The following is a 23639-nucleotide window of genomic DNA, read 5'->3' on the forward strand; positions in this document are numbered from 1 at the left end:
TTTAAATTTATTTATTTGTCCGATTAGGCTTTTAAGAAAAAATAAAAATACAAAATACCACATCATACATAAAATCACATAATACAACACCGTACATTACAATCAACTTACATATGTATGTTCCCAATCAGTAATCAGTGATCACAGGTTTGGTTTAGTTTCAGCCACTGTTTCACCTTTTCATTAAACGTTTTCAGGTCAGGTTGTATTTTTAAACAATCAGCAGGTTGATTAATAATTAAAATAGCAATTTGTAGATACAAAAACAAACAAGGGCATACATTTTTTAACAGATTTAAAGAAAATTAAAAATAAAATGATAATAATAAAAAGATACTAAATATATATTTTTGGTGTGGATGAGCATTGTATAATGGTTGACAATAAAATTTTACAAAAACGTAATTAAACTCATTGTAATACCCCTAAAGGGACTAATAACATAAGATATTCCTTTATTAGTCCCACAGTGGGGAAATTTGCCACATACAGCATCAAAGGGGATAGTGCAAAAAACAAAAGTCAAGATACAACACAGTGCAAAAAGCAAAACAAAAGTAAACAGAGTAATTACTATTAATGAACAGACTATAAATGGTATATGTTCCTGTGAGACTTGTTATTTCTTTAGCGATCCCCTAAATATATCAGATAATTCTAAAAACTCTGTGGATGTATTCTTTTTTTTATATATTTGTCTAAATACAAATGTTATAAAAAAAGACCTTTAAATAATCAGCTTGTTGATTAATAATTAAAATGATTAGTAATTTGTAAATTAAATCAAACACAAATGTATAAATTCCCAGCAGATTTAAAGAAAATTGCAATAAGATAATAATAATAATAATAATAATAATAATGATGATAATACTACTAATAATAAAAGATATATTAATGGTGACTATAATGATAATAATATATGAGATATTTTTCGAGACAAACAATCTACAATGGTTGACCAGAAATTAAAAATTAAATAAAATTAAACTCATTGTAATACCCTTAAAGGGACATAACACTTTGACCAATGGTATGTTCCTGTGAGACTTGTTATTTCAATAGCGACCCCCTAAATATATCAGATATTTTTATTTTCTGTAAATGATGTGATAACATCCTGCCATCATCAGTGAGCATGCTGTCCAGAGACGAGGATGGAGCATCACCATCACCATCCTCCTCCTCCTCCTCCTCCTCCAGCAGCATCACATGCCGCTGTACCTGCTCTCTCTCCTCCAACATGGACCAGTGTTTGGCCCTCTGACGTCAGCCGTTACCGCCCTGCCTGCTGCCTGCTGCCTGCCTGCCTGCCTGCCTGCCTGCCTGCCTGCACCATCGCTGCCTACAGATGATGATGATGAGGATGATGGAGGAGACGATGGGAGAAGCGGCCTCGCCATCAATCCCAGGAGGAGGAATTAAAGCACAACACGGACACTGAGAGATTGAGAAGGAAAAAAAAAACCCAGAAAACTTTCGGATGCTCCTTTCACATCTGGCACACTGAAGAAGAAGAAGAAGATGATGCTGATGCTGCGGCCAAACGCTTGCTGGGAGCGGCGCGCTGTGCCGCTGCTCCGGTCCGGGTGTTCCTCAGCTTGTTGGAGCTCCTGCGATCTAGGGAACACATCCACTGGGTAAAATAACACCACCAGTTTTTCCACCGTTGGATGTGACGCCCAGGGGTGCCTTTTTTTTCAAAGGGTGGAGCTGCGGTTTCTTTAATAATAAATGATGAGGAATACGCGCGCGCGTCAGCATCTAATAGAATATAGAATATAGAATTTAGAATTGTGATGTTGATGTCTGACAGACGCTGATACTCGCCTTGCTGTTTTGTCGTGTCTTGAACAATGACACAGGTGATGTTATGTCACCGGAGGAGCCACAGATAAGACACCGAGATGGAGACTAACCTCCTCATGTGAAGCGCCCTGCTGGTCGCCATGCTCTCCATGGATATGAGGCTTGTTTACGCAATCCGACGCAGTGTTGCTAGTGATTTTTTTTTTGGGATGCTATACACTCTCCATGTGATGTGATGTGATGGCCTTTTTTTTTTTTGGTGTTTCTGTGAAATATGCATGGGGGGATGATGAAGAGGAGGTGATGCTCTGATTATAAAAAAGGCGTACAAATTTGGAGAAAGGCATCATGTCGAAAGTTGTGAGTAGCAAGGAGAAGAAATCCTTCAGTAAGAAGCTGTTCCGGAGGAGCTCGGTGCGATCTGTTGGGAGCTTTATGAACAGAGTCCTCCGGACCTTGTCCACTCTGTCTCATTTCGGTACCGACGAGCAGGCCAACGAGGACGAGAAGGACGACGCCAGCTCCGTGCCGACTTCCACCACTACCGGAGGAGGAGGCTCGGTTCCGTCCGACGACAGCGACTGCGGAGGGTTTCCCTTCGGCGACAAGGTGCCCGGTGTCGCCGGACTGAAGAACCACGGCAACACCTGCTTCATGAACGCTATCCTGCAGTGCCTGAGCAACACGGAGCTGTTCGCAGAGTACCTGGCTCTGGAGCAGTTCAAAGGCGCAGAGACGACGACGAGCAGCAGCAGCAACAACGACAAGGACAAGGCCAAGTCCCACGCCAACAACGGGGTGCTGGTGCAGAAGAAGAGCAGCCAGCAGCAGCAGCAGCAGCAGCAGCAGCTCCAGCAGCAGCAGCAGCAGCAGGATGGAGGAGAGGTCACCGAGCAGCTGTCCGGACTGGTTCGAGCTCTGTGGACCTTCGAGTATACACCTCAGCACAGCAGAGACTTCAAGGTAGGATGTGCATCATGTTGGGATCCTATACCTGTGAGGTTGTTATTGGATGAAACTGGTGCAAAAGTATGATTATTCTCACAACAATGAAAAAGACACACTCTGCATAGAGGGGCTGGCTATTTAGTGCATATTGACCCTATTTTTTTATTAATGTAAATCAGATTTCATTGTCACACATTATCGTACACAGCACAGCACACAGTGATATTTAGTCTCTTTACTTAAAGGGACTGTTTGTAACTTTCAGAAATGCTTGTTAACAGCGACACCTGTGGCCGTTAAGTCAACGAAAGTCAGCATCGGGCTGGCGCTCGCTCTAAATATACATGAATGAGCATCGCTCAAAACAGTGAGGCGACACACGTCAGCTAAAACCACAATATCACTCTATATTTCACCTGCTTGGCAGTAATGTCAGCTGACCAGACGAAGGGCTCTCCGTGAATCAATGCTGATCCTAGTGTTGGCCTAGTCCTGCTTCAGCCCCGCTGCTTCAGCCCCGGAGGCTGAAGCAGGAAGAGTAACGTTATCGTCTCCGACCGCGGCCGGAGTGAACAGGGGAGACACCGGCACCCGGTCAGAGACGATAACGTTTCTCGCTGCGGAGCCCTGTCAATTCACAAGACACGGGAAACCTTTGTTGGTCCTGAGGAGCTGCAGCATTTTTTTTCTGCACAAACATCCACTGTACATTCACTAGATATTCTCAGAGCTACACTAACTCTTCTGCAGTGTGTAGTGTGCGTGCATGAATGTGAGGTGGAGCGAGAGTGCGCGCGTTGTGTGAGTTAAGACTCACACAATGCGCGCGCATGGGACACCGACCCGGTAGATTTATACGTGTAAAAAGTTACAAATAGTCTTTTTAACCCATCCTAGTATTTGGAGCAGGGAACAGATACTATACAGCGCCCGGAGAGCAGTTTGGGGGTCCGGTGCCTTGCTCAAGGGCATCTCGTCAGTGCCCAGGAGGTACCTGTTCACAGTACATACTTGGTCTGTGCTGGGACTTGAATCCGCAACACACCGGTTCCCGTACCAAGTCCCCACCTGAGCTACTGCCGCCCCAAAATGATGCACTATAGAATAAAGTTTCCAGATACCTTCAGTGCCCCTGATCTGTTTTGATACTCACAGAGGAACAAACTGATACAACATGTAGGTTGATGATATGATCTTCTTCAGCTGATAGTTTTGTTTATTTGTTTGTATATATTTTTTTCATTTGGTCCATGTGAGCAGCTTAAGTCTAAAAGAAGAGTAAAGTCACTAGTGTTACGATTACAAATGGCCTAATTGGATAGCAGTTTGTGCGTGTGCTCTATAAGCTGCAGTGGGTAGAAATGGAGCAAATGTGATTTTAAAAAGTTATTTTTATAAAATGGTCACTATATTCTGACAGTAGTGCACGAGACAGGTAATCTGAAAAAAAATATCTGTGTCCTCCGGTGTTCCTAATGGTATCTGCAAGATTTCCCATTCCAGAAGAAAACAACCAATCAGAGTCGAGCTGGAATCTATGAGCAGCTGTCAATCACTCGCAAACCCCGATCAAACGGTCAAAACAAATATGAATCAATATTCTGTTACTGTAATGCCTATTTCTCCCTCAAATGTTTTCAGAAACATCTTGTAGTGTACTGTTTAGCTGTAAAATGAGAAATTTGTGACCCAGCAGCCATGTTGAGAACAGTTGAGGAAATACCAAGCACCGCTCACCAGCCGGAGCACACTTTCTCATTTTACAGCTAAACAGTACACTACAAGATGTTTCTGAAAACATTTGAGGCGAGAAACAGGCATTACAGTAACAGAATATTGATTCATATTTGATCAGCGCTGCCTAGTTTGACCGTTTAATTGGAGTTTGCGAGTGATTGACAGCTGCCTCCGTTGATTGAACAGCCAATAGGAACACTCTCTCTCTCTGAAATGACCTGTGATTGTCCAAAGTCGATTTTCTAAAGCCTGAAAACAGAGCCATGAGGAGGTGCAGAAGTGTAGTTTTCTCTCAGAACACCTGAATTACAATATGCTGAAAGGTTATTATGGAATTTTTGCCCAATGATGCCAAAAAACTTCTGCCTACTGCCACTTTAAAGATAATACATGACAAGTGGGACCAGTAGCATCTAAGAGAACTTCTCGTACTTTTTAAATCATCAGTGGTAACTTAAAAAATACATATTTTCTGTGGTCTGTCAATACTGACATCTATAACACCAGATGCAGATGCTTTGGTCCCACTGGTTAGTACAGAATATCTGAATTTCAGTCTATTTATTATCATGAAATTCTTTCATTTATCACAATAATTGCAGACAGGGTCAGACGCAGTGATTATGGTCTGGCCTTGACTGACTGCTTTGCTTGTCAACAAGCCTCTGGAGCAGCATCCTTCATATTGCATTAGTGTTTAGTCTCTTTTCTAATGCATATGTGAATGCTATATGGAAAAACAAGGTAGTTTCTGTCTTTGGACAATAAACAGATTCCAGCACAACTCACAGTTCTGATTACAGTTTATATAATATTTGTGCTTAAAATCAGCTTTTTATAGGAGAATACATCCTAATAAAACAGGTGAAGACAGTGTTCCTTTCTTTAAAATGCTGTTTTAGCCGGTCAGCTGAGTCTTAGATCTGAGCTGTAATAATACTCATCTGTTTTTGGAACTGCTTTATTGTCTGTCCCACACTTATCAGCTTTTGTTACAGCCTTGTCTGCTTTTTCATCGTTTCACCTCATAAACCTGGAAAGTTTGCCTGTCACGATCACAAAGGTTTGTTCTTTCACAAACAGGGATACTTTATTTTTACTTGACTTTTTTCGTCTTTCAAAAGTTCAAAACACACAACAGAGAGGAACTAAATAGAACAGGGCTGTACAACACTTTGCTTATTCTTGACAGTGTTACTATTTCTGTCCACTTTTTTTCTACATCGGTTGCCGGCCAAAGTACAAACTGTCTGATTGGATATAGATTATTCTCTCACTAGTGAGAGGCCTTGAATCTGTTTCACTCAGTAGGGAAATGGAGTGCAAACCCAGACTATCAGGCACTTTATATAAACAATATAATATAGTATCTAATGTGGGATAAACTATGAGTCCTGTCAGTATATCCAAAAGTTCATGGTGATTCATCTTTTTTTGTTAGTTTTTTTTTTTTATGCTAATTATTTTGGCTAGAAACATCCCAAGCTGTTGCTTTTTAATACTGTCATTCCTTATATGTTCATGCAGTAGAAAAGTTTCTCTTCTAATATCTCAAAAATGTTGGTCTTCAACTTCTACATCACAAACTTAAAGGGACAGTGTGTAGGATTTGGTTGCATCTAGTGGTGTGGTTGCAGATTGCAACCAACTGAGTACCTCTCCGCTCACTCCTCCGTTCACTCCTCCGTGATGGTTTTACACTAATTCAGAATCAGATCCCCTGAAATGTTACACACTGTTCCTTTAAATGCAGCTAACTGAACTTTAGCGAAACATGTTACTTTTGTGGTTAGTATGCATTACAGCACAGCGCGCGCGCACATGTGACGGTATTGCGCCTCTTTCCCCTCAGACCACAATCTGAGCTTAAACTGAGAGCACTTAAAGATCATTAGGAAGACATCCGTAGTAGTAATAATAATAACAACACAGGGGAATTGGAGTCCACTTTCTCCCAGAAGCAATTGGTTTGAGGAAGATTATGTTGTTTTACACCATCCAAACTGCCTTTAAGAGCACAATCTATACACAAACTCTCATAATCGACGATCGCAAGACACATTCACCATTTTTGAAAAGCGATACTTGATTTGACAACTTAATTGATGGTGAAACAAATCCAACAAATGGTGGTATAGTCCGTAAACAATGCAAGGTAACTGAAATCAATGGTTGCTAAAAAGAGATACAGATATTCAAAACAATGCATCATTAATATTCAGTCCCCATTTCACTCACTGTCTAAATCTTTAAATTGTTTATTCGCCTCAGAATTGACTCATAACCAGAGGAGTATACTAAGGCGAGCTTGAGAGACCTTCACTTAAAGACAACCTCTGTAGCCACAGAAGGAAGCCTTGCTCTTTATTTTCTTGTAGAAAATGCTGAGGCTGCATTAGTAATGCCTTCAAAATGAGGAAGAACGTCCCATGGGGACAGGCTAGGGAGGCTCGCGGCACACAGTCCCCCACATATCTTTGACCTTGCGTGACATTTGATAGCCAGTAGAGGTGACTTTATGGCTGCCAGCCTGGGTGCCTCTGCCTCTGTAGAGCACACACTGTTGTCATCTCCGATAGCTAATTGTCGGTGAGGTTAAGCTGTCGATTTTCCGTCTGTGTCCTGGTTTTAAAAAGCTTCTCCGCGCCTGTGTCTCTCACCGTCCCCCGCACCTCTGCTGACCTTTTGGGATTGTGCTGATCATCATCCTGGTCAAACGCGCTGAATATTTTATGATGAGCCGATGTCGTCAACAAAATACTTTCTGTTTTCAAGAGCACTCCACTTGAACCAAACGTTTTGTTTGTCCTTTTCTGCAGAATGTGGTGTCCAAGAGTGCCCTTCAGTTCAAGGGGAACTCCCAGCACGACGCCCAGGAATTCCTCCTCTGGTTGCTGGATAGAGTTCATGAAGACCTCAACCATATCATCCACCCTGACATCAGACCTCCCAGGAAGGTAAACGGTATAGAGTACTCAGCTAATAGACCGGTATAATGTGATTATCTGAACAAGGATTTGATGATTTGACAGGATGTTGCCCCCTTTTGTGTTTCCTAACTGATCAATACTGTAATAAACTGAATGTTGCGATGCTATAAAATGTACTACTGGTGACTGCCGCCGTTATATAACATGCATTATATTGTATTTATTTGCCAAATAATGTCCATCTTGTTTTCCCAGCCTCCAGTAGAAGAGGAAAATGCCCCTGAAGGATCTCCACTACCAGCACCTGGCTCTTTTGTACAGGAGTTGTTTCAGGCACAATACAGGTGAAACCTTCATTTGCTGGTATATGATTTGGCTTAGTGTATTAACAGCTGTAAATAATGATTTACTAGCAGCTCACATTAATATTAACTATCTGACAAACAATGAGGAACATTCATAAGTAATAAAACAAAGTCCATAATGCACTGAATCTTCTATGTCACCTGTCTGACATATGCCAAACACGTAACACACAACTTTGTGATAAAATATTCTAAACTCAAGGTTCACTCACTAGCTTTTTCCAGAGCTTTTGACCATATCCCACAGCCTTCTTCAGATAACAGAACTTGCTCTGGTGTCATTGCGTGACCTAAGTACAGAACTTGAAGTGATCCTGTTGACAAAAAAAAAACGGTGATTGCAAGTAGAGCTGCAGCGATTAATCGATTAGTTGTCAACTATTAAATTAATTGCAGAATATTTTGATAACCGATTGATTGGTTTGAGTAATTTTTAAAGAAAAAAAAAGTAAAAATTCTCTGATTCCAGCTTCTTGAGTGTGAATATTTTCTGGTTTCTTTACTCCTCTATGACAGTAAACTGAATATCTTTGAGTTGTGGACAAAATAAGACATTTGAGGAAGTCATTGTGAGCTTTGGGAAACACTGATCGTCATTTTTCACCATTTTCTGACATTTTATAGACCAAACAACTAATCGATTAATCGAGAAAATAATCAACATTAATCGACAATGAAAATAATTGTTAGTTGCACCCCTAATCGCAAGTTTAATCTCCAGGGATATTCATGTATTCCACTAATTTCAAAGTAATAGTTAGACATTTTAGTAAAAAACACTTTTTTCGCTGTTTTGCCGTGACAACGCGGAATTCACACAAGGCAGCGACGCGAGCCGTGTTAATGTGTTTCAGACGGGAAGAAATTCTTTGAAACATAGGTCAGCATGTCACAGGACTCTGTTTACTGATTGCCTGCGGGTCCTCTCTGGCTGCACTTCGCCACTAAAAGTTAAACTTTTCACAACTTTTAGTTTGGTCGCACTTCGCCGCAGAATCAAACGGCTGCAGCTTGCTGAGCTCGGGAGCTGCCACTGCGACTTTTCACAGACATTGCGTGGCGGCTTGCCGCGGGCCACTCTTTGCTGCTGCTTTGGTGTGATTTTGACATTAGATGAGAAGATCGATACCACTCACAAAGCCCCTTAAAAATACAATATGTTGTTTTTACACTTACACATTTTTTGTAATGATTAAACAAATGAGATACATGAAGTGTTATTGGATGAGCTTTAAAGTTGCTATTTGGACGGAGGCAGGCTCACTGTTTCACCCCTGTTTCAAGCTTTTGTGTTAAGCTAAGCTAAGCTGCTGCTTAAATGAGAGTGGAATCATTCATCTCATCCAACTCTCGGCAAGAAAGTGAATAAGCGTATCTCCCAAAACTTTGAACCATCCTTTAAAAATGATACACTGACAATATTCCACCTGCACTGTATTATTATTCTCATCATGTCCCTGTGCAGGTCTTCCCTGACCTGCCCTCACTGCCAGAAACAGAGCAACACCTTTGATCCTTTCCTCTGCATCTCACTGCCAATACCGGTACCTCACACACGGTAAGGTGACTCTGCATCTAGTTTATATGAGTAACACAATATCTATCAGACAGAAAAAAAAAAAGTCCCTGCATCCCAAAATGCAACGAGACGAGACCCATTCTGAACCCAGCATTAAAAAGAAGTGTCAAACCCAGCCTAGACAAACACCAAGAAAGATCTGACAGGAAAAGTTAAAATTAGAAGATGCCGTCTGTCTTTGAAATGTCAGTCCAGCCGCGGTTATGAAACAGCCAATTAATTCCAGTCTGTCTGTGTTGCAGGCCGCTGTACGTGACAGTGGTGTACCAAGGAAAGTGTTCCCACTGCATGAGAGTCGGGGTGGCGGTGCCTCTTTCTGGCACCGTGTCCAGGCTGAGACAAGCTGTGGCCCAAGAGACCAAAATCCCTGCCCAACAGGTGCTGTCTCATTAGACACGTCTTCCTTTTAAAGCCATTAATGTATCACAATTAAGAGGATTAAAGATGGGGTGAGGAAACTGGATGGTGAAGGAGTGTGTTCAGTGAGCCATGAGAATAGTTTGTCTTTTATTTAAGTGGAAGACAAGCATTTTATCATCAGTGCTTTATAAATATCTGTGCTGTATTTCAGAACATAAAGCCTGCTTTTGTTCCCCCGTCTCTGCTCAGATCGTCCTCACTGAAATGTACTTTGACGGCTTTCATCGCTCCTTCTGTGACGACGACGACGACCTTGAGATCATTCAGGAGAGCGACTCCATCTTCGCTTTCGAGACACCTGAGCTATTCAGACCGGAGCAGATCCGCTCCAAGCGAGGCGGTACAACATCCTGTTTGTTCCCCACAAATTAGTTTAGCTCTTAATACACTTGTAGGAGTGGAGATTAGATTAGAAATGGACTAATATCGGAGAAATGCTTTCCTCTGGGAGGAAAGTTGGATTGATTTTTATGTATCCTTTTAATTCTTTTTAATTTCATCTTCACATTTTGTGTTTATTACAGGGAGCCCACATGCAAATCTCAACCAGAACAACCTAAAGTACAGCACAGATAATAACAGGATATCCACGCAAATACAAGAGCCGACAACCCCGCCTCAGAGTCCCAATAAGAACAGTGGACAGGTTGAGAAGATTGTCCTGCTGGTGTGTAACAGAGCCTGCGCCGGACAGCAGGGACGCAGGTACTGAACAACACTTGTAAAGGTTTCAATCATTATCCCAAAGAAAGCTTTCAAACTGATGTTTTTGTTTTTTGTGATTCCTCCAGGTTTGGTAATCCATTTATTCTGTATTTGGAGCGCACAGTGACATGGGATGTACTTCAGAAAGAGATCTTGGAGAAAATGAGGCATCTTTTGCGCCCTGGAGTCCTTGTGCAGGTACATACTCATTACATACTTTTTGATGGGAATAATATTTTAAAGAGGACCTATTATGCTTTTGTGCTTTTCCCCTTTACTTTAGTGTGTTATGTAATTTTTTTTTGTGTGTAAAAGGTGTGCAAAGTTAAAAAACCTAAAGTCCACGCCAAAGGGAGTGACTCTCCCCTACAGAAACACTGCTCCTAAACTGCCTGAAACACCTTGCTTGAAGTCCCGCCTTCTTCTTCTGTAACGTGGCGATGTCACCAAGTAACACATTTGCATTAGGGATGTCACGAGAACCGATACTTTGGTACCAAGTTGATGCCAAAATTCAGAAAACGTGACGTTACTCGTTTTTCCGTTAGGGCTTGAGACGATAGAAAATGTGTTTGGGACGCAGTAAACTCACTATCGAAGCGTCCAGGGGACACACTCTATTTTTTCCTGATAATGCTACATTGTGATCAACAAATGTTGATGCGAATTTGGCAAGACTAGAGCTAGTTAACGTTGTGTAGGACTGTGCTGCTTAACGGCTGCTAACTGCTAACGTTAACTGGCTCTCGTCATCTTGGGAGGTGCCATTGATTTACATTATGATGTGTTCAGGCTCTATTCAGTAAAGTGAGCATTAGGCGAAGAGAAATTCTAGCGTTCATATCATGACACATCATGATGTGTTCAAAGGTAATCTTGTAAAATGTAGTTTTGTTGAGAAACTTGAATAAATCCATTTGTTTGAAGATGTTTTCACAGCAATATAAAATAGATAATAGAGAGGGAATTATGACCTGTTTAACTTCCTAACAAAAAACAGTATGCAAACAGTAACAAAGGAGTGTATGTTGAAGTATATGGGATTTATTTTACTTTTGTTTTTTACTGTGGAACTGGTATCAAGTATTGTGGAATTTCCCTGGTATTGGTATTGACTACTAAATTTCTTGTATCGTGACATCCCTAATTTGCATAATACCTGCCTTGCCGTTAGTTTGGCACGCCCTCAAACAAAGCTAGTTAGAGCGGAGCTGGAGCGGAGCCCGAAGAGTTTGGTTCGGTTGACCAATCACAACACAGTGGGTCAGCTGACCAATCAGAGCAGACTGGGCTTTTCGGTACGAGCCGCTCAGGAGCTCAAACAGAGTGTTTCAGACAGGGTGAAAAGAGGTGTTCTTTGAACATTAAAGCATGTAAACATGTTTTAGTAGAAACCCAAAATGCACGTATGCACCTGAAAATGAGCATAATACATCCTCTTTAATTATGTTCATGTGTTATGTTTGTTAATGTCTCATCCTTGATGGTCTGTAGGTAGGGCCCTTCACTCTGCGTGTGGTAGGAGTGGTTGGAATCACATATCTCTTGCCTCAGGAGGAGCAGCCGCTCTGCCATCCCTCTGTGGAGAGGTAATGTCACCTATCGCCACCAGGGGGGAGTGTTACAACACTTGAATAGTCATTATATAAAACCTGCAGTGAGTTCAATCCACTTGAAGTTGATTGAAGAGCTACAGTATGTAGGCCGACTCTTCAGCGGTATATTGATGTTAAAATATCTCCTGAGATTAATGATAGCTCCTCTGGCGTTATAGATGTTCTTCTAAGGATGTGTCGACCTCTGTGGTTGATGCATGGAGTTTTAAAAATGAGGGGAATGAGAAAAAATGACATTTGATTCACTGCTGCCACATGAAAACAAACAAACAAGCAGAAAATAAACACCTTGACTTCATTTAAGTTAATGTTTAATATATGTAGTGCTTGTTTGCACTATATTGAATATCAGCTAAATAACTAAAATGAAAAATATAATGTGTTCTTAATCTAATTTTCAACAGGGCATTCAAGTCTTGCGGTCCTGGAGGGCCGCCTCACGTCAAAATTGTTGTCGAATGGGACAAGGAGACGAAAGACTAGTAAGTGAGATCTGAAGCAACAATAACACGCACTTTATTAAGCTCGGGCCAGATGTGTGACGTCTCCTTTCGGAGCTCTGCGTTTTAACACTAATACATGTAGTTGATGTCTTTTGAAGTCTCCGTGTGATCCCTCTGTGACTTGTGCCGTGTTACGCCCGCAGTCTGTTCAAAAGAACCGAGGATGAATACATCCCAGATGCTGAGAGCGTGCGTCAAGTAAAGGAGCAGCACCTGCAGCCTCAGACCTGCTCGCTCGCCCAGTGCTTTCAACTCTACACCAAAGAGGAACAGGTAGGCTGAGACGTGGGGTCATGTAAGCTGCAGTAGTGCTGATAATATCAATAATAAGTGTTTTATTCTTTGCTGCATACTAAATTTCAGTGACTGTCTTTTTAAAAATGCTGGTTCGAGTGAGTAAGGGATGAGTTGTTGGGTAATATTTCTAATCATTTGAGCGCAGTGGTGATGTGGTCAGACAAGTGACAATGACAAACACTAGATGGCAGTACAATTACACTTTTTTAACCATCGTTTTTTGTGGTATATTATTTAGGGCTGACCCGAATGCTTCAAAGCTTTGAAATTATTCGACCTCCAAATCAGTATTCGAATGCTTCATTTTTAATTTTTTTTATTTTTATATATATACAAGTATGTAATAATAAAGTATAGTTTGTTGTGAGTAGAGGTGCGTGTCTGTACAGAGGTACGGCAGCGGCACTGTCACAAAGCTTTGAATACCTTAGAATATTTCTCACCAAAGCTTCAAAGCCCAAAAAATGGTATTCGGGACAGCCGTAATATTACTGTTTACAAAATGTTTAAAAAATGCTATCAGTTCATACCTTTATTATAAAGAAAACATAAGTTAACAGGTAAAAACTGGCTAGAATTCTGGCTTGTGCTTCAAGTTGCACTTTACATCCATTTCTGTCCAAAATGTCATAATTTGATCCTGTTAGACATTTGTGTAAAACTGTTTTACAAATAATTAGTATATGAATTCTTGAGTTATGGCCAAACATGTGTTTTATAAGGTCACAGTGACTTTGACCTCTGACCTCCAAATTCTGATCAGCTGTGGGTGTTTGTGCCAGATTTGAAGACATTCCCTCCAGAAGTTCCTGAGATATCATGAAAATGGGAGAGATGTGAGGTCACAGTGACCTTGTTCTTTGACCTTTGACCTCTAAAATCAGTTTATCCTTGAGTCCAATTGGACGTTAATGCCAAATTTGAAGAAATGATCTCAAGGCGTTCCTGAGATATCGCGTTCACGAAAATGGGACGGACGGATGGGCAACTCAAAAACACAATGCCTCCCGCTCCAGCTATTGCTGGTGCGGAGGCATAAAAAAACAAAACAATATAACACAAATTAGTGTTTAGTTGCTCTTTAATAACAGATTTTTCTTCACATTCATTTCAGCTCGCTCCTGATGATGCGTGGCGTTGTCCCCACTGTAAGCAGCTCCAGCAGGGCAGCATCAAGCTCAGTCTGTGGACCCTGCCGGACATCCTCATCCTCCACCTGAAACGCTTTAGACAGGTACTCATATAGACATCTTGTAAATATAGGTGCCAAAACGCTCAGATTTCCAAAAGAAAGAAATGTATAGATGAGAGAGAGATTTTCATATTACTGTGTGGGAACTTATAGAACAACTTGCTGTCAAATTAAATTAAATTAAATACCATATGTGTTGCTAACTTCAGGACGGGGATCGACGGATGAAGATGCAGAACATGGTGAAGTTCCCGCTCACGGGCATGGACATGGCGCCCCATATGGTAAAGAGGAGCCAGAGCAGCTGGAGTCTCCCCTCCCACTGGTCACCGTGGAGACGGCCTTATGGGATGGGCCGTGACCCAGAGGACTACCTTTATGACCTGTACGCAGTGTGTAACCATCATGGGACCATGCAGGGAGGACATTACACAGGTAACCGTTTAAAAATAACAACAACATTTCTCTTCTTTTTATAAAAGGTGTCCCATATATTTATAATATTTTCTTGTCTTGCAGCTCACTGTAAGAACTCCATAGATGGACAGTGGTATTGCTTTGATGATAGCGATGTTCAGCCTATATCTGAAGATGAGGTCTGCAAGCAGACTGGCTACATTTTGTTTTATCAAAGACGTGCCACAATTCCCTCTTGGTCTGCCAACAGTTCTGTGGGAGGTAATCTTTATTGATATCAGCTTGTACAATGTACATGCTTAAATATATTATACTGTACATGTTCAACTGCTGTCTGTTTGGAACTTTAGGATCCACCAGTTCCTCTTTGTGTGAGCACTGGATCAGTCGGTTGATGGGCAGCCGTCCACCCAGCCAAGCTTCATCCGGTTCCTCCAGACGCACCTCACTGGCCTCCCTCTCTGAGTCGGCTGAGTTTGCTGCTGAACGGAGCGAGGATGATGGTGATATAGACTCATCCAAATACACACAATTTTAAAGGTGAGAAATGTGAATATTTTCTTAAAGAATCTTATTTTGATGCGTATCTTTCTACCATACAGGCTTATCGAGTCGGCCAGCAGTAAGAGGCATGCAAAGACAAACATTCTCCTCCAGATCTTCCATCGCCAGCCCGCTGGTGCTCAGTGAAAATGGCACTAAACCATCCTGGTCCCACTCCGCTAAGCTCCAACTCCGTTCCAACTCTCCCTCACGCTTTTCCCTGGAATCCCACTCATCCTCCCCGACGCTGGAGAGGATAGGAGAGGTGGTCGACACCAAGCTGTCGCCGAAGCCCGACAGAGCGTCGGGGGGCAAGTCGGCCCTTGCACCTTTGGATGGTAACGCAGGCAGTAAGAGGCTGATAGAGCAGGTTCACTCCAAGGCTGTGGCACAGGCGGAGCAGAAGAGCTCCACCCAGGCTGGGGACAACAACAATGCAGTCACCGCTGCTGAACAGGTCAGCCCTCGACACGGGGCGGCTGCAAAGGACCCGAAACAAAGAAACGGGGCCGCAGATAGCGCCGGTGTTAAAAGGATCTCAGCAAGTCCCAAGAAGCGTCCTGCCACCTCCTCAACATCCTCCAGCTCTCTGTCTCCTGCTTCCCCCGCTGTCGACAGGTTACAGTCTCGAACGCAGACCAAGGGTGCAGCGTCAGCATCATCCCCCAAGGACAAAAGCGACGGACCGCCTAAAACCAGCAAGGCTGGCTCCTCGAGAACAGCAACCCCCTCCAAGAAAGGGTCATCCCAAACCCCGGAGGTGTTACATCCTGACTCTGCCCAGCAGAGGAAGAGTGGTTCTCCGGGATCACAAAGCTCGCACCCTCAAAGGAGGACGTCACCCAGAGGGGGAGGCGAGAAAAGCTCAGCTTCAGCAAGGACTAAAGCAGCAGACAGGAGCACTAGCCGCGAATCCTCACGGACTAACGTGGTCTCAGAGAAGAAGGTGAACCACGGAGGGCCTCCCTCCAGGTCGAGTGGTGCGAGTAGGGAGGAGGGCAGGCCGGGCCGAGCTGCAGACAACAGGGCAGCGGGCCGGAGCTCGAGCAGTAGCTCCTCAATGGCTAGTCTCCGATCCTCGAGCGTTGGTGTTTCCTCTGCGAGCGCGGCCCCGCCGCCAACAAGGGGACCTCGAAGGAACAGTAAGACAGAGGACAAAGGTTTATCCTTCTTCAAAACCGCTCTGAGGCCCAAAGACACTCGTAAGTCAGCCGAGGGCGGGAAAGCAGAGGCTAAAGCGAGTCCAGAGGACGGTGGCGGGGACGCAGCTAGAGAGGGAATCCCACACGGAGCGAGCAAGAAAGCCCAGAATGCGGCTCCAGAGGCCCAGACTAACGGGACCACAGCCAAAGACAAGGAGTCCTCTAAGGCGTCCGCCGCAGCTAAGCACTCACTGCTGCCCTCCACAAAGTCCAAGCTCTCCGGAGCAGAAACGACCACCCAGTCCTCCGCCAACGCAAAAGACCCTCCGAAGAAAGAGCCTGCTAAAAAGACAATGCAGTCCAGGAAGATCCCCATCAGCTCTACACAAACTAGCCAGAGGGCCAAGTGACATTATTTAAAAAGGCCCGATAACAATCTCTCTAGTGCAGCTCTGAGGTGTTTTAACCATTGACAAACATCTTTAAAGCACCTGTAGCTTTTCAGTGGTTACTGAATACCAGCTGCCATACCGGACACTCAACTGTCCCCGTTGTTAAATAGTTATTTAGGAATGGATTTTAACGAAGCACTTTGTATGGATTGCATTGATTTTGAGGAAATATTATACCGTATTGTAAATAAGCATGGACTGCACATGTATTGAAATTATTGCCTTGTTCTGTCTGTAGCATAGTTGGGAGAAGTGCATCTCAGTAGGAGGAGGTGAAAATAAAAGTGACTTTGCACAAGATGGAAAGATATAATGGTGGAAAGAAACTTTTGAGATACACGGACTACTGAAGTCACCAAAGCAAGTTTACTGGCAATTTTTAACATGCTGATGCAGTGAAACACTGAATTATTTCCAAAATCTTTATGTACACTTAGCTCTCCGTCGAATGTTGAGAGCGTCAAGAAACATCAGTGCCTCAGATAATCAAAGTATTTAATCTGAATTGTATAACTGCAGGTGTTGGTAAATTTATAACTTGATTTTAATATTTATTAAACACTGAAAATGTAATTTCAAGTCAAACACGATTAAGCCTATTTAACCTGAACCGCTGTTTACATATGCTCCTCGATGTAGTCATAAACTTTCTTAAACAGCCTTTAAGAAGTCTTTTTGTGCAGCCAGAATCGAGACGAGAGGCCCGATGAGGGGGGGGGGAAGTGCAGGAATGAAGCATGTGTCGTTGGTGTTAAATGTCTGGAGACGTCGGTTTGTAATGGTTCTTAAATGTTTTGTGTTTTATTTACCAGTAAATGACCCCTCAGACAAACCTCCCGCTGCCCTCCAGCTGCTGATGCCAACACTTAAACCGCGGCGCCCATGTTCCTCGTGGCGATCAGCCCCTTCAGACTGCCAGACATCTACAAACATTCCTCTCAGATGAACACAGGGTTAATGTAAAAAGAAAAAAAGAAACTATCCGCACACACATTAAAAGACAGATGTGTTGCCTTCATTTGAAAACACCATACATGTACATATAGAGCATTATGGTATGTTTGAGTAAGTCTGTCTTCACATGTGACATCACAGCTTGTGCACATCTTTAGCTTGCATCGCAGAGTAGATCAACACCGAGCGCACCGACTGAGAAAAAGCGATCACCCATTCATGAAGTATACGACACGTTGTTGCATGACAAATTGCTTATGCATGCACTTAACTATGCAAGCAGACTCTTGCTAATTGCCCACACTGAGTATGTAGAAGTGCTACTCTTGGATGTGTATATATTTCTAACTGTATATTTTTCCAAAATGCCAGCATCGGAGAGCATGTTAAGGCATCCTTTATTAAAGCTTTGTTTGCACATTTCTTCAAAGTAATAGACATTTTTGTATGAATGATAAGTATTGCTCATTCACCCTCTCAAAGTAAATCATCTCACTTGCAAATTAATGTTTTCTGTATTGTATTCATTTGTCTCACGTTTTTCCTCACAATTACCTACTTTTAGTGACTTTTAACTGGAGAGTTAAAAGCAATAAAACGATGCTGCAGTTCACAAGATTTATAGTTAGAAACCTTACCTAACATTAAAGAGGACTTATTATACTTATTTTCAGGTTCATACTTGTATTTTGGATTTCTACTAGAACATGTTTACATGCTTTAATGTTCAAAAAACACTTTATTTTTCTCATACCGGCTGTGCTGTAGCACCTCTTTTCACCCTCTGTCTGAAACGCTCTGATTGAGCCCCCCCCCACCCCCACAAAAACAAGATCTGATCTCTGATTGGTCAGCTGGCCCACTCTGTTGTGATTGGTCAACCGAACCAAACTCTTCGGACTCCACTCCAGCTCCGCTCTAATTATCTTTGTTTGAGGGCATACCAAACTAGCTGTTAGGCAGGTATTATGCAAATGTATTACTTGGTGACATCACCACGTTACGGAAGAAAAGGCGGGACTTTCATGCAAGGCGTTTCATGCAGTTCAGACGCAGTGTTTCTGTGGCGGAGAGTAACTCCCTTTGGCTTGGACTTTTTGTTACTTTGCAGACCTTTTACATGCACAAAAACATTATATAACAGACTAAAGGAAAAGGGAAAAAGCACAAAACTATAAAAGGTTCTCTTTAAAATGGCACTGGTTCAAAGACGGTAGTGTTTTATACAAGAACTAACGACCGGCTTGTTGTCTGCTTCTAAATGTATAAACATTTTGACAGGTTAGGCCGGGACCATTCAAGACAAGACTCAGCCTTTATAACCCCGCTGTCTTCTGCTTTTGTCTAATAATAATAATAATAATAATAATGTGCAGTATGTTCTCTAATATTTTATATTGTTTCTAATTAAATTCTTGTATGATCAAACCTCAAAGCTGTCTCAAAAAACCTACAACAAATGTACATTTTTCACTGTGAAATATTGATTTTGTGACAGGAGTCCCACCCACATACAAATTTAATAATGAAAGTTGTAATAATATACATCAGAATTATAGATTTACTGAATGTCAGTGTCACAGTTGAGGAGGCGTGTTCATCAGTAGCCCATTTTATTTTCTGGCACATGGTGCAGAATAAAATAAAAGTACTATCTTTAGTGCCTGGTGGCTGCAGTGTGTTGATACTGTGCAGGATATATATAATGTAGTATATAAACTGACATATGTATGCCACAATAACATTAATGTTGAATGAAAGGGATGCATAATTATAATGAGATGCTGCGAGGATTGATTTATTTTCACCAGTGCATGATAATGATTTTTATTTTTCCATTCATATTCTGTGATATAATGTAATATTTGACATGTACTGGGTTCATCTTTTTTGGGGCAGTTGCAGTGTGTGTTAGCATTGATTTAACAATGCTAAATAAAAATAAAATCATGTCATTAAGTAACATTTTGTTGACATCTGTAGCTTTGGATGATTTGTTTTAGATGTGCAGGTTTATCTTCTTTTTACAATTCTCATTTTGTCCACTGAGGGGAGCTCAGCATTTGCATAAAAACCTCAGTAGACACCAAAATAATGAGTGAGGGGAAATAAAGCAACACTAAGTGAGAATTTGTCCCCGAGAAATGCCCTTCAATTTCAACTTGTGGGATCACTAAGATAAATAGTATATTGTCAAATCCAATGCTGTCAGCGAGGGAGATGATATGCTATTAAACTACAGCACCATCATTTATTTAGAGCTGATCCAATTGTAGTTTTATTAGTTTGGCCCAAGGCTGGTCATATTAAGAGTTAATGCTACCTCTTTGTCTTTCTATTCTTGTAATTTTGTATAACAGTCATCAGTTTTGGAAATTTCATTTTCACCCCTCTCTCACTTCTCACCTCTTGAGCAGTCTGAGAAGTGATGAAATTTTTAAAAATGGCCTGTGGTGCGATGGGGCTGCAACATGCTTCTCCTCGTGGAAGTGCTCTGCGTCGTCGCATCAGAAATGAACATTTTGTCTCGTATTCTACAGAAAAAAAGCGTGAGGTTGCTTAATTAATATGCATGTATGAATGTAATTAGAAAACTCACAGACTGCAACCCGGCGCAAGATCATTCTGTAAAGGAGCCAGCTTCCTCTGGTGCTGAAATCAATAATCATTTGCCAATTGTATCAGTTCCAAGAGAGCATCATTAGTGAGACCTCAGTGGAGAATTCAGCAACTTTTATCTGAATTTAACTCGCAAACTGTGACATTACCCTTCTTGACTCCTGAGCATAATGCGTCACGCTGAATTGGTTTGCATGTTTTTGCTTTTGCCATGTGCTTGATGGATTCTAGAGAGGCAATCTAATCTTATTGATCAATCCAATCTTGGTATCTCCTGTGGCCAAATTCAATCCTTAGTGCTGCTGCCTGCAAGGTCTCCATTTTGAGACACTCGGTCCCTGGATGGAAGGAGAGGACGAGCAGGACCTTCGTGATTAGCTTTCACGTTTTCACTGCTGTTTGATGCAACGACTACTGGGGTGAAGGCAACGCACAGAGGGTAGCCACAATGTCACAAACACCACTATAATATAACACGTATGCAATATAATCCTATTCAATAGCGCTGCAACACTGTGAACCTCACAATTATGCAACAAACTGTTTTAGTTTCACCCTTTTCCTTCACCCATATTTATGGTGACTTTTATATGACATTGTTTTATATCAAAATTATTACATAATGTAATGCCATATGTATATCTTGCATACTTCGGTGCAATGAATACACCAACCTACAGTACAGCCAAAAAGAAAAAAGATGTGAGACTAACAGACGAAGTGGAAAACTTTACAGGTGGTAGCAGCTGAGTTGACGATATTGGTGATGCTGGTATTTATAAATCATCAGAGAGCCTTCTGAAGTGATTTTACAGCGAATAAATCCTTTTAAGTAGTTTCATAACTCTCAGCTTTTCTTAGAACAAATGCATAAGAATCTGCCGATGTGTTGAGATGCTGTCATCCAGTTTCATTCAATCATTTTCTTAAAATGAGAATTGTTTAAATGACAATATCTTAACTAACTTAGTTAGGTTTTGGAATAAACAATATGGTTGGGCTTTAAGATTACAACCTTTTTACAGTGAAAATGTGACTTGACGTTGAACATGGCACACAAACGATTAGCTGATTGTAAAGTGAAAGCGAAATGTAATACACCTAACACGAACAACGGTCGGATGAAAGCCTTGTGTTTGTTGGACCCATATGTGTCTCTTTCACTCTTTAAACTACGTCACCACACTCCCGGAGCATTTACTGAATGTTTACCGAATGGGTTTACATTGTAGTTAATGGAAGCTGTACGTTTCATACCGACGCTAAAAGTCACCCCTTTCCCTGTGCGTTTATGGGTCAGCGCATACTGGCGCTGAAGGGTGCCATGTGCGGCGGTATCGAACGCCGATTGCCGTGACAAAGCATTGACGCCTTGGGAATGAAAACAGGCTGTGTTTGACCACTAGCTTATGGCGGCTAATGTTAGCTAACGTTAGCTAACTTTTGATAGATAGCCTATTGTTATAACAGACATTACCGAGTATGATTTTAGACTTTGTAACCCTTCTCCTCTTGTGCTATACATGTACAGTTATGCGACATTTCAGCATTTAACATTATTCCATACAGTAATTGCTACTTTTAGGCCAAAGTGGCCGCTGTTCAGCAAAAGTTAGCTACACAAACTAGCTTTAAATTACTGCCAATTCACACTGTTTCATCACTGAAAACTATTCAGGAGACATTTATTTGCTTTGGAAGCGATGATATTCTAAAATAATAGTAAACTCATATTTAGATGTAGGCTATAGAGTGCTACAGGAATGAGTCCCAAAACCTGGAAATGAGTTAGCATTTTAGCATTTCCAGTTCGCTCATCTTGAAGTCAATGTTTTTTTTTAATGGGTTTTTGGTTATATATTTGAAATAAGGTCTGTGGCTAACACAAGCTTGTGAATTTTGAAGCTTTTACATGTGTTAAAAAAGGCGATTGCTAACAAGTGACTGAATGAGACTACTAAACGTCATAACGCTGACATGTCCGCCTTTAAAGCCTCGTTGTTTATAATTGCGCTGATGTGACCGTGGTGTAGTTTGTTTACAGCCTAACGTTAGCTTTTTACTTCTGCAGATTGCATTTACGCTTCACAAATCATAAAAGTTGTGTTCATTTGTGAAGATTATCTTGCTGAACAATACGTGAATGTATCAGAAACTTGTGTTTGCCGCAGAGCTTATTTTCTGATATAATCCAAAACCCAATGCAAAAATCCCATTGGCTTTTTGTCGAGGGAACCAGGGGCGATGCTAACTTCCTGGATCCTACAAATGGACGAATGGATGTTTCAGAAAGAAGTCATTTGAGCATCCGAAAATCTTTTTTTGTTGTCGTTTTTTTGTCTTCCTCAGTAGTTGTGGTTCAGTTGCTTGCTGTCCAGCTGCTATTTCTAGTTACCTTAGAGTGCATGAGCCTCCCTGTCCACTTAAGTGCACCGGAGAAACTGAAATAAAACGAAAAAAATCTCATAAATAGCTTCCTCTCGGGATCTCCAGATTATTTTCATCACATTTCATTTTCCTCTGGTTGGTCCACTCTCAGAGTTGGAGAAAATTATTCTGAAAATGTACCAAATTTCTCTTAATATTTCGTATAGAGAATTTTCAAGCAACAACCTACACATAACGAAATGTATTCTACATGTGTGACCTTTTTTTTTTTTTCTCTCAGCCGAATTAAAAAAAATTCTATTATTCACTTGTTTCAGGAGCGAGCATGTCAATTATTTCTCTTCTCTTGAGTCCAGTGATGCAGTACTTTAGTTCCCTTTTAATTGGAGATGAAATATCTAGTGAGCCTTGAGTGCAGTCGGAGAGAGAGCTGCTCTTAGGCAATACAATATACATGACGTGTCATGTGGGACATCAACGGTTGAATTACGTAACCCCGGGTGGTGCCTTGAAAACAACTTTAACACCCAAGGAGACTGTGCTGCTGTTTGTGGACCAGAGACAACTCCCATGTTAGTGTGTGTAGTAGTCCTCGGAGTGAATTTCAGGAGGCATTTGTGGTCACAAAAGCCTTTTTTCATCATTCAGGATACAACCACAAAACTTGCAGCTTAACTTTAGTGCGTTGATTAATTAATTCCCTGACATTTTAAAAAACTAAGTGCTATTTCTGCTTAAGATAGCAGAGGATATACTTAAAACCTACAATGCCTGAGACCCAGCAGCCATATTCCTCCCACTCGTCATTTCTCCGATACATAATGCACAGTAGCTGGAATCCCAAGGCCTTGCCAATACAGAGGACTCATCAGGATGCTAGAGAGCAAGGTGTGAAGTGTCAAAGTTGGACACACAGCCAGCGCACGTCTGCCACGCTTCCTCTGACACTCATCCTACACCATTGGCTGCGCGAGGAGTGATTGACTGCGAGGTTGATTATGCTTCTTCCAGCCAGGTGGTTGG

At 41.7% G+C, this 23639-nt stretch overlaps 1 protein-coding gene across 1 annotated transcript; it reads left to right on the top strand.

Moving 5' to 3' along the window:
* Positions 1 to 982: 982 nt before the first annotated feature.
* On the top strand, positions 983 to 18116 carry LOC119479378 (ubiquitin carboxyl-terminal hydrolase 31-like). The gene is made up of 16 exons (XM_037754898.1): positions 983 to 2772; positions 7314 to 7451; positions 7680 to 7768; positions 9255 to 9347; positions 9611 to 9746; positions 9978 to 10128; positions 10313 to 10493; positions 10580 to 10691; positions 11988 to 12082; positions 12514 to 12591; positions 12756 to 12885; positions 14024 to 14143; positions 14311 to 14536; positions 14621 to 14779; positions 14869 to 15021; positions 15121 to 18116. The coding sequence occupies exons 1-16, from the start codon at positions 2158 to 2160 to the stop codon at positions 16611 to 16613; spliced, it is 3969 nt and encodes a 1322-aa protein (XP_037610826.1). The 5' UTR covers positions 983 to 2157; the 3' UTR covers positions 16614 to 18116.
* Positions 18117 to 23639: the final 5523 nt, after the last annotated feature.

Source organism: Sebastes umbrosus, chromosome 20 (assembly GCF_015220745.1).
Source record: "Sebastes umbrosus isolate fSebUmb1 chromosome 20, fSebUmb1.pri, whole genome shotgun sequence".
In the NCBI taxonomy this organism is placed as follows: domain Eukaryota; kingdom Metazoa; phylum Chordata; class Actinopteri; order Perciformes; family Sebastidae; genus Sebastes; species Sebastes umbrosus.

Coding starts and splice junctions, on each gene's coding strand:
- LOC119479378 (XM_037754898.1), top strand. CDS start 2,158: ATGTCGAAAGTTGTGAGTAGCAAGGAGAAGAAATCCTTCAGTAAGAAG. Junction 7,769..9,254: donor TTGTTTCAGGCACAATACAG/GTGAAACCTTCA, acceptor GTCCCTGTGCAG/GTCTTCCCTGACCTGCCCTC. Junction 9,348..9,610: donor ATACCGGTACCTCACACACG/GTAAGGTGACTC, acceptor TCTGTGTTGCAG/GCCGCTGTACGTGACAGTGG.